We start from the raw sequence: 10,744 nt of genomic DNA, 5'->3' as shown, positions 1-10,744 counted from the left end.
CGCGGACTAAGCGTGGCTAGAGCAGGTGCATGAGTCAGAGCAAAGGGGAAAGGGCGGGGAAGGTCTGAGGCAGAGTCATGGGAAAGGCCTCTCTGGGGAGCGGTGGGGAACAGAGACCGGGGGGTGGGGGGGGAAGGCACCCAGGAAGCCCTGAGGGTGAGGGGCCGGTGACGGGTGGGCTGGCGCTGGGTGCTGCCCTCGCCCGGACTGCAGGGGCCGCAGGTGCGGGCAGCAATGAGGCGGCCACTCATCCCGGTGCCTGTGAAGGAAAAGCAAGCCCGTGGGCATGCCGAGAAGCCGTCACGCAGCCGCCATCAGGTTTCCGGGGGATTGGAAGTGCGTTTGTTTATAAAATGTTCACCTGTGGTCGCCAGGGGAGGGGAGGGGAGGGAGGGAGGGGCCCCAGCACAGGTGACGGAGATGCGACGTGGGGTGGCGGGCACGCAGTGCAGAGCACTGATCTTGGGGCAGAGACGCCCACCCCTGCACCCGGGGGTTCATGGTGACCAATGTTACCCCCAGGAGTCGTACGGAGAAGACTGACTCGCCTAAAGGGCTGAGGGAGCCCACCCATCACGTCGCAGGTGGTGGGCCGGCTCTGGCCTCCCCGGTTACGGAAACATCACAACCATGGAAGAGAAACAGCTTGCCTTGAGCTCCGATCCCGGTGAACATGCTGCGGGCTCGGGCCCGAGAGGGAACACGCTGCGGCTGTGGCGTTTGGCTCACGGCCCCGCGGCCGCGGACGGCGTGTTCTCCAGCCACGGGATTCGGCGATCCGTCAGCGGCCGCGGGGGGCCGGGAGCTTGCGGGGACATTAGCCAATCTCAGCAGGAGCAGCCCCGTGGCGCCCAGAGCTGCTGGGAGGGGAGCGGGGTGCGAGGTTTGAAGAGCACGTGAGCGAGCACACGCAGAGCCCCCAACGCCTCGGGGCGCCAGGTCCCAAACCGTGACCTCTGGAACCGTCAGTCACGCGCACAGGTGAGCTCGGGCCAGCAGTGCTGGCGAGCCTGGTGCTTTGTACGGAGCCTGGGAAGCCGGGAAACGCACGCCGTCACGCATCGGCCGCTGACAGGTGACCGGGGCAAGCCGCTCCGGCCCATCCCCACGGCTCAGAGACTGACATCGCTCACCAAGGTCTTTCCTGGAAGACTCTTCTGACCCCCGGGCTGTATTTAGAATTCTTGAAGCAAGAAGTCAGCCCCTTCGGCCTGGAAACGCCCTGTGCTTCCTCCTGCGTCCTCCGGGGAGACCGGGCGTTTCCATAAAAGGAGCCTCTGCTGTTGTCAGGGTGCAGCTCGGGGGAACCCGTACCCGTGAGCTCTCCCCCGCCCCCTGGTGGGCACAGGGCGGACTTGCTGGGAGGCCATTGGGTTCCATTTTCATGAAAGAAAATCGAGAAAAAGAGCTGAGTTCTAAGCGGGGGGAGGGATGGAACCAAACGCAATTCGTGACCCGTTTCCCACGTGAAGTTTTTTAAAGTTCAAGATCAGCCATGAGACGCTGCCAAGCAGACTTCAGCCAGGGCACAGGCCCCCGGCGAACCCCTCAGACCCACGCTGGAGGCTCTGCGTTTAATCCGGGCCCCGAGAACCTTTCCATCAGGTCGCGGATGAAAATCACCCCTCAGAGCGTGGAACCGAATGGGACGCGGGGCGCCAGGGCTGAGCCAGCAGGCGGGGCGTTTGGGCAGGATGTGCAGATTGCGCTCGGCCCGGGGGCCCAGGCCTGACCTCTTTACGCCCCAAATGTCCCTCCTACCCCAGAGCCCCCTGGAGGGCACCTTCGGACATGAACACGCGCGGCCACAACAGCGCAGGCCGGGGACCGCAGCGAGTTTATTCGCCGCGAGGGCAGAAAGGGGGCCCCGAGGCTTGTCTTCCGGGGCAGCACGCAAGCTGTTCAGGCCGTAAAGCCATGAACCCCAAGAACATAATTCGATGTCACATCTTAAAGGATCCTGACACTGTGTATCAGCTTTAAAAACATCTTCAGCTGAAATTACATTTCCATTTCTTTTTTTTTTTAATATATTTTATTGACTTTTTACAGAGAGGAAGGGAGAGGGATAGAGAGTCAGAAACATCGATGAGAGAGAAACATCCATCAGCTGCCTCCTGCTCACCCCCTACTGGGGATGTGCCTGCAACCAAGGTACATGCCCTTGACCGGAATCGAACCCGGGACCCTTCAGTCCGCAGGCCGACGCTCTATCCACTGAGCCACACCGGCCAGGGCTACACTTCCATTTCTACGCACAGATATAGAGTGTGCACAGAACCTAGAGTTCTTTTGAAAAATAGAGTGATACAGTTCATACTAAAGGTTACTATAATTTAAGATTCCATAGCAGGAACCTGGTAAGGCCTCACATATAATTATCTGGGTGGGCGGGGGGGGGGGGGGGGAGGGACTGTCTCCAGAAGACAATCATCTATCCATCTTAGACCGGGAAGAGATTTTAGGTGATCGCCTGTGTCTGCTCACTCCTTAAGACACACAAAGCATCATCCTCCCATTTTTGATCACGTTACTACTAACGTTACGTGACTCACCCAAGGCCACCAAGCTAGGAAATGTCCTCGCTTCTCAGCCACTGTTTTCTAGCCGAACAGACCGCTGAGCAGATTTCATGTGCACACATGGACATTCAAGTGCCAGACAGCCTACTAAGACCCCCCCTCCCCGCCCCGCGGGCCCGCTGCGCTCATGACGGAATGAGCAGACACGCCAGCGTCGCCGTGGCTTCCTGGCCTCCACCGTTGTTAGTGAACCCCCCTCCCTCGGCTACGGAAACCCTGCGGGACACAGCGACGTGACCACATCGCGGCCCCGGCCACGCGGAGGCCTCCAGCTCAGGGCAAAACACTCCCCCCTCACCCAAAGCCCGTCCACGAGGAAAGGACGGGATCCAAACAAGCAGAAGGTATCCCATAATCCCAGGGAGGCCGGCGTGCCTGCGCTCAGGGGCCCTCGGGGTTGTGAGCCGCAGGCACAGGTGGACACCGGCCGTGTACGTGCCCCCTGCCCACCGGACGGCTCCTGGGAGCCGGGACACACAGACCCGTCCTGCGGGAGTGCTTGGCTCCGGGATCCGGGGCTCGGTCAGGAGAATGGGGCGAGGCCAGGCTGGGAGGACGTCCACGGCCACCACCTCAAGGTCTTGCCAGCGAGCAGGTGTGGGCGCGGCGGAGGCCGGGGCGGGACGCCGCGGGGCGGGGAGGGCTTCCTCGGACAAGACAGACGGTGGAGGCCTTTGCTGGGGCGGCCTGAACCCCGCTCCTAGAACAAGTGTGGGACGGGACTGGGCGGAAATCCCTCTTGGCTCTTACGGGAACGTGGCCCGTCTCCACCCCGACCAGAAGCAAGAACGGTAAGGAGGGGGACACGGAGAAAAAGGTCTGTGCCCGATGCTCGGCGGCACCCCGCGCGGGGAAGCGTGTGCCCAGCGTGGGTGGCCAGGCGCGCGTCACGGCAGCTGAGGCCAACGTTGGCGGAGGAGGCTGAGCACCGCCTGCAGGACCGTCTCCCTGGAGGGGCTGGCGTCCACCACGTGGCAGCCGGGGTCCTCCATCCGCTCGTAGGAGACCTCCACCCTGGGGACGGGAGGAAGGAACAGGGTTGGCACACACCTCCCCTCGGCTCTCGGGCACACGGCACTGTCCCACCCGCAGCTTGAAGCAAGGACCCCGTGGCGTTACCGCCACCTCCCCTGGCGCTCCTCTGCCCACAGGCCATGCTTGAGACACCGTGTTTGGTACCTGAGAGGGCCCGGCCCGCGTGGCTCAGTGGTTAAGGGCCGACCTAGGAACCAGGCGGTCACAGTTCGATTCCTGGTCAGGGCACAGGCCCGGGTGGTGGGCTCGATGCCCAGGGTGGAGCACAAGGAGGCAGCCGATCCATGATTCTCCCTCATCATCATCATCATCATCTCTCTCTCCCTTTCCCTCTGAAATCAATAACAATATGTATTTTTAAAAATACCTGATAGGTTAGGAGTGATGTTTAGCGGCCAGCATTTATGAGTCCCTACTGTCTGCCACACAGTAGGGTTCTGCACGAGCCTTCCCTCCTCATACCCAGCGACCTTAGGGAGGACCCACTGGCACCCCCATTTTGCAGACCGAGTAGCAGAGGCTCAGAGATTAGGTCATACGCCCAATGACAGACGTCTCCGCAGTCCGTGCCCCGGACGGTTTCCGATGACCCAGAGGTCACACAAGCCAGAGGTCGTCAGCGTGCACACCGCTTTCTCCCCTGAGCGTCTCAGGCGCCCCCGCCCGGCGCGGGCGCAGCACCTACTTCTGACGGAAGACGCTGTTGGCCTCCAGCTCCTCCTCCTCCCTGGTCCTCTCCAGGCCGCGGCCTTGGATCCGCTTCGTTCTCTCCTCAGGGCTCACGGTGAGCAGCACGACCAGGTCGGGTCTGAGCAGGTCCTTCGGCCACTGGTATATGGGGTGGTGGGCCGGGGGCAGGTGCTGGACGGCCCCGCTCACCTCGGTGGCGATGGCGTAGGCGGCCGTGCTGTGCCAGTACCTGGGGAGCCAAGGGGCGGTGAGTTCCCCGTCTGCAGGAGGAATCGGGGTGGCTGAGCATCAGCCACAGGGGTGGCTCTGCTCGAGCCTCCTGAGCGTTGCACCAATTAAATAAATAAACCGCATCTCACGCTTAAAGTATTTACAAAACATCAAGAACAGCTGGCCCGGCCAAAACCGGTTTGGCTCAGTGGATAGAGCGTCGGCCTGCGGACTGAAAGGTCCCGGGTTCGATTCCGGTCAAGGGCATGTAACTTGGTTGCGGGCACATCCCCAGTAGGAGGTGTGCAAGAGGCAGCTGATGGATGTTTCTCTCTCATTGATGTTTCTGACTATCTATCCCTCTTCCTTCCTCTCTGTAAAAAATCAATAAAATATATTTTAAAAAAAAAAAAAAAAAAAAAAAAAGAACAGCTGGCCCGGGCGGCGTGGCTCAGTGGTTGAGCGGCGGCCTATAAGCCAGGAGGTCACCGTTCGATTCCCGGTCAGTGCACAGGCGGGGGGGCGGGCTCGACCCCCAGTGTGGGGCGTGCAGGAGGCAGCCGATCCATGATTCTCTCTCATCACTGATGCTTCTTTCTCTCTCTCTCTCTCTCTCTCTCTCTCTCTCGCCCCCTCTCTCTCCTTCTTCTTCTCTGAAATCAATAAAAATATATATTTTTATAAAAGAATAAAATGCACACCCACAGTAAGGATGCGGTGGGCTCCCCGCAGAGCTGGCGACTCGGCGGGAACTGCACGCAGGGCGCGAGTCCGCTGTCCCATCGTCCTGATTCGTCCCCTTCTAGGGATTTACCCGTCTCTGGTGTGCTCTATGTACAGCGTGTCCCAGGAGGTATACACACTTTCGCAGCTGAGAGCGCAGTTCCGGAAAGGAAACGTGTCCTAATAAACACGCCTTTAGAGGGACTCACAGTGTGTACGCATACGTGTTTGGGATGTGCTGTATTTATCGCCCTCTCCTGCCACCGTGTGCTTGCTCCATGACAGCAGGGCACCAGGGAGGTGGCCAGGACACGCCTGCCGACTCAGCCAGCGACCCGGCAAACCGCTGAAGGGGTGGACCGGTGAAGGAGACTGTGGCCACTGTCCCCACGGGGCCGCTCAGGACCTGGGCAGGTGGCATCGTCTTTCTCACGCCTGCGTTTCTCAGCAGGAAGGTGGGGTGACCCTCCGTGCCCGCCCAGCTTTAGGGCGACGTATGCGGCCTTCTCAGCGCAATGCCAGGCGGCGGTGCAGGTAACTCATGCATCACAGACGCTATTGCTGTGACTATCGTAACACAGTTTCCCTTAACAAACACAAGCGTGTACTCGCCCGCGCACACACATGCGCGCACACACACACACGTCAGGAAGGCAATGCCGCCCTCCTCTCACCCACCTGTCCACCACCACGGGGGCCCGGGCGGACGCCTGGGCTATCTCGGAAGCCACGATGTAGTTGCCCAGAGAGTAGAAGGCTCTCCTGACGATGGCGGGCTCGTCGTCGAAGGTCTGCCGCCACTGGCTGACGCAGGCGGGCGGCGACTTCAGCAGAGCGGCCTGGAGGGCTTCTGCCACCGCCTGGGTCACGGTGGTTTTGCCTGCGGGGCACACAGCACGTCTCAGCCCCCACCACTGTCACTCCCAGGAGTCACTCTCCACGCGGGAGCAAAGGCGTTCCTTCCACGGTCCCTCAGCGCAGCGGGTGAAATCACACGATGCTTTGGAGCAGGCGTGTCAAACTCACGGCCCGCAGGCCGCAGGCCTCGTTCACTCGGCCCGTGTTAGCCTTTGCGTTTGACGTGCTCGCGTCACAGACACGCGGAGGCCCTTTGGGACCCCGGGACCCGCTCTTCGGTGTCGGAACGCCGGGAAGGGAACCCAACTGGCCCCCTTGTTGACAAGGGATGGGCAAGCTCTGGCGTGGAGGCCGGATCGGCTCTGCTCACGCCTCCTGACCTGCCCGCTGCCCCGGGAAAGGGCCCTCCAGCCGCCACACCAGGTGACACCATTGTTCCCCCGAGAACAGCCTTGTCACCTGGCGGGCCGGTGTGGCTCAGCAGCTGAGCGTTGACCCAGGAATAAAGAGGTCACCAGTTTTGAAAAACATTATAAACTGATGAACAAAAAGATAGATACAGAGGCAGTAAAGCATCCAACAGAGTGTCCAATGACAGCGGGAAGGTTAGGGAGAGGTGGGGAAAATAAGAGATCAACTGAAGGACTTGTATGCATGCATATAAGAGTAACCAACGGATGCAAAACATTGGGGGGTGAGGGCATGTATGGGAGTGGGGTGGGGGGGGCAATGGTAAGGTATGTACACATATAATACCTTAATAAAAATTTGAAAAAAAAAATAAAAAAGAGGTCACCGGTTCGATACCCGGTCAGGGCACCTGCCCAGGTTGTGGGCTGGATCCCCGGTGGGGGCTGTGCAGGAGGCAGCCGATCGATGGCTTCCTCTCTCATGGATGTGTCTCTCTCTCTAAAGAAAATAATAGTGATAATCATAGTAATAGCCGTGTCCGGGGCTCTCCTCCGCCCTCGGCCGCACCTCTGCGTGTGCCGATTCTCGGTGGCGAGGACCCATCGGGCCTTCCTTGCCGGCCCAGCCCCTCTCTGGGCCAAACACCGCCCCCCCTTCCCCACCACCCTCCCCCACCACCCTCCCCCCCGCCAGCTCTCCCCGTCTCCAACCCCCTAGCCTCCCCACCCAGGCTGCACCCACTGCCATCCACCGCCCCCCCTTCCCCACCACCCTCCCCCACCACCCTCCCCCCCGCCAGCTCTCCCCGTCTCCAACCCCCTAGCCTCCCCACCCAGGCTGCACCCACTGCCATCGTGTGCCTGAGGCTCAATGCCCCAGCCCGAGGCCGCCCACCGAAGGGCTTTGGCGTCTCAGCGTCGCACCCCCAGCTCCCTCGGCACAGCCAGAGGCTCGAGGCCCAGCGGACTCTGCAGTTCCCTCGGGCAAGACCTAACCGGCTCCTCGTGGCCACACCCAAAAGGAGCGTCCCTCACCTGTGGCGTCCAGGCCTTCCATGACGATGACCGGGAACGTGCCTCTGTGCACCTGCCTGGGGCACTGGTCCACCAGCTCCAGCACGGCCCGGGCCTCGGGCATGAAGGGCGTGCACTGCAAACAGTGCAGCGTCAGCATCGGGGAGGGGGGGGGCAGGGGGAGCCTCAGCTGAGCCCAGAGCAACCTGGAGCCCGCAGGCAGCGACGGCGGCGGGCGCCACCCCGGTTCACAGTGTGTGGACCTGGAGGGCGGGGTGGCTGCCGCTCAGAGGCGGCAACCGTCAGGGTCCCGCTTCCCCGAGGAGGAAGGACGGGAGTGACACCCCACTACGGACCAGCATCACCCAGCGATATGGGGACTCCAGGCCCCGCCTGGGAAGTGCGTCCAGACACCTGGAGGATCGGCTGCGCCCACCATGGGCTCTGAAGAGAGCAGTGGGTCCCCCGCCTCTCCATCCCTCCCGGGTGAAACCCCGCCCGGCGGGTGGGAACGAAGGGAGCACTGAGCACCTCAGGGGCTCAGGAGCCAGGCTTCTCGGGGACCCAGCCTAGCCAGGGCCTGGGGTCCAGGGGCACCTGGACAACCACACTGTGCGCCCGGATTCATTTTACAAGCTTATGGGGAGCGCGGACAAAGGCGGAGCAGAGCGGGGTGTGGCAGGGGTTCAGAGAGCGGACTCTGGGTCACCCCACTGCAGCCCCCTCCCCGGCAGCTCTGGGCTGAGGCGTGGGCTTGGCTGAGCCGGGCATCCTGACAACTCTGTCAGGGGTGGTCCTCGCATTCCCTCTGTCGCTAAGGAAACAGATGCAAAAACTTTTAAGAAACTTGCTGAGGCCAGCCAGCGTGGCTCAGGGGCTGAGCGTCAACCCAGGAACCAGGAGGTCAGGGTTCGATTCCCGGTCAGGGCACAGGCCCGGGTTGCGGGCTCCATCCCCAGTGTGGGGCGTGCAGGAGGCAGCCGATCCATGATTCTGTCTCATCCTTGATGTTTCTCTCTCTCTCTCCCTTCCTCTCTGACATCAATAAAAATAATAAAAAAATAATAAAATAAACATAAAAAGAAAGTGAAGTGACACAGGCCCTCAATGCCAGAGTCTGGATTTCACCCCGAGCGGCCTGGCCTGCGCGCCTGTCCCCGGGGATACCCCATAAGCTTGTAAACTGAATCCAGGTGCACAGTGTGGCCTCCCGGGGCGGCCCTGGACCCCAGACCCTGGCTAGGCTGGGTCCCCGAGAACCCTGGCTCCTGAGCCCCTGAGGTGCCCCCTTCGTTCCCACCCGCAGGTGGGGTTGCACCCAGGAGCGATGGACAGGGGAGCGGGCACCTCAATGGCCCAAGCAGGCGGCCTGTTTCAGTCTCAGCTACTTACACCCCCAGGGGCCTGCCTTTCTCCACCCCCACCTCAGGACGGTGAGACCCTGAGCTGACGTCATCTCAGTGCCCCGCAGCTCCTGTCCTGTGTCCAGCTCTGTGCCAGGGGCCAGGTGTCCCACATCGGGGTGGGCGGTCCTAGCGGCTGGGATCTCCAAAGGGCCACGGGGTCTGCACAGAGCCAGGCAGGCAGGCTGCCTCCGAGACCCCACAGTGAACCAAGGACCTGGCCAGAGGGCCCTTGCCAGGCAGCCCCGCCCCACGCCCTGCCCGCTCCTCGGACCCAGGGCTCCATCCAGCGGGCTGGGAAGGGCGGCCACTTACCGCCTCCAACACTGCGCGCGCGGCCTCCCGGTGGGGGAAGACCCCCGAGCTGGGCAGGTCGGGCACCACGGGGTGCAGCGCGGGCTCCGGGGCGGGCACGACGCGCTCAGGGTCCACCTGACGCCACTCCCGGCCGCCTCGCAGCTCCCACGGGCGCTGCCACAGCTGGTGGCTCTCGTCGCCCACGAACTCGCCCAGGCTCGGGCGCGGGGCCTCCAGGCACGAGTCCAGCAGCGCCAGCAGCGCGCGCCGCGTGTCGGGGCTGTCGTCGGGGTCGCGGAGCAGCACCCCCCGCTGCAGGCCGCCCGCCCCGCCGCCCGGGCAGTAGCGCAGCATCCGGCGCAGCTGGCAGCGCCCGAGGGGCCCGCGGCGCAGCTGCAGGAGGAGGCGCTGGAGCAGCCGCGCGGCGCGCACCCGGGCGGCGCAGTCCCTGCCCGGCGCCACCGGCACGCAGAGCGCGTAGCTGCGGCCCGGGGGGCCCAGGAGCGCGGTGGCGCGCGGGTCGGGGGGCGGGTCGGGGGCGGCGGCGCCCGCGGTGCCCACGGCGAAGTGCGCCAGGCTGCAGCCCGGGAGCTCGAGCGCGAAGCAGCTCGGCTGCGCCATGGCCCCCGCGCAGGCCGGGCTCTGCGGCCGGGCCAGGAGCGCGAGCAGGCGGCCGGCCGGGGCCATGGGCGGTTCCCGGTCCCAAGTCCCCGCGCTCTTAGGAAACCGGGTGCGGTCGGGGCGCCGCCAGGAAACGAAAGCGAAGCGGGGGGGGGCGGGAGGGGGAGGGAGAGGGCGGGGCAGGCGGGCGAAGTCCGCGCCAACTGGCAGGGTGTGGGGGAAAGGCCGCGGTGCGCGTGGCCGCGGGTCCCCCGGGTCCCTGGTTCCCCCCGCGCCACCCCTGGAGCCGCCTTCTGCGCGGGCTCCGCAGGCGGCGCCGGGCGGGACTGCGCCTGCGCGGGGCTCCAAGCGCAGGTGGCCGTGGCCCTGGCCTGGGTGAGTCTGTCCGTCCGTCTGTCCTCACTCGCCCTGCAGACGCCTTACCCCAGGGGCCTGCAGGGCCTGCAGCCTTTTCCGGACCTGGCCTCCCCGCCCTGCCCACCCATCCGCCTGGCTCAGCCCCAGCCCCACCCGGAGCTGCCCAGGGCCTGAGCACGTGCTTTATGCTTTCCTTCGGTTTCCCGCTGCTGCTGCTGCTGATGCTCCAGCTGGGACACCAGCTGGGCGCCTCCGAAGGGCCTGTCACCCGGCGGAACCCCAGCGGGAAGTGGGGGGCGGGGATCCACCATGGACTGTGTGCATGCACCAGTATGCATCACCCGTGGCCACAGACAATGGGGGGAAGGGGTGGGGGGGGGGAACAGGAACAGGCTGGAAGAGGTCAATGGGGGCGGGGGGAGGAAGACCTATATAATACTTTCAACAATAAAGGTTAAAAATAAATAAGTAGCGGGGCGTAAACCAAGCCCGTGCCCAGGGCCCCGCCACAGGGACCCACGGGGTGTTTTAGGGGCGGGAAGAG

General features: G+C 63.4%; 1 protein-coding gene across 1 annotated transcript; it reads right to left on the bottom strand.

Moving 5' to 3' along the window:
* Positions 1-2,027: 2,027 nt before the first annotated feature.
* Positions 2,028-9,956, bottom strand: CMPK2 (cytidine/uridine monophosphate kinase 2). The gene is made up of 5 exons (XM_080683495.1): positions 9,241-9,956; positions 7,544-7,658; positions 5,919-6,120; positions 4,303-4,536; positions 2,028-3,596 (listed from the first exon to the last, which is right to left on the bottom strand). The coding sequence occupies exons 1-5, from the start codon at positions 9,907-9,909 to the stop codon at positions 3,470-3,472; spliced, it is 1,347 nt and encodes a 448-aa protein (XP_080539621.1). The 5' UTR covers positions 9,910-9,956; the 3' UTR covers positions 2,028-3,469.
* Between the last annotated feature and the right edge of the window lie 788 nt (positions 9,957-10,744).

This window comes from Plecotus auritus (genome assembly GCF_963455305.1).
Source record: "Plecotus auritus genome assembly, chromosome: 8".
Taxonomy (NCBI): domain Eukaryota; kingdom Metazoa; phylum Chordata; class Mammalia; order Chiroptera; family Vespertilionidae; genus Plecotus; species Plecotus auritus.
This window is presented reverse-complemented; position numbering and strand designations above follow the sequence as displayed.

Coding starts and splice junctions, on each gene's coding strand:
- CMPK2 (XM_080683495.1), bottom strand. CDS start 9,909: ATGGCCCCGGCCGGCCGCCTGCTCGCGCTCCTGGCCCGGCCGCAGAGC. Junction 7,659..9,240: donor CGCGCGCAGTGTTGGAGGCG/GTAAGTGGCCGC, acceptor CACTGTTTGCAG/TGCACGCCCTTCATGCCCGA. Junction 4,537..5,918: donor GCCCCCGTGGTGGTGGACAG/GTGGGTGAGAGG, acceptor TTGGCTCCCCAG/GTACTGGCACAGCACGGCCG.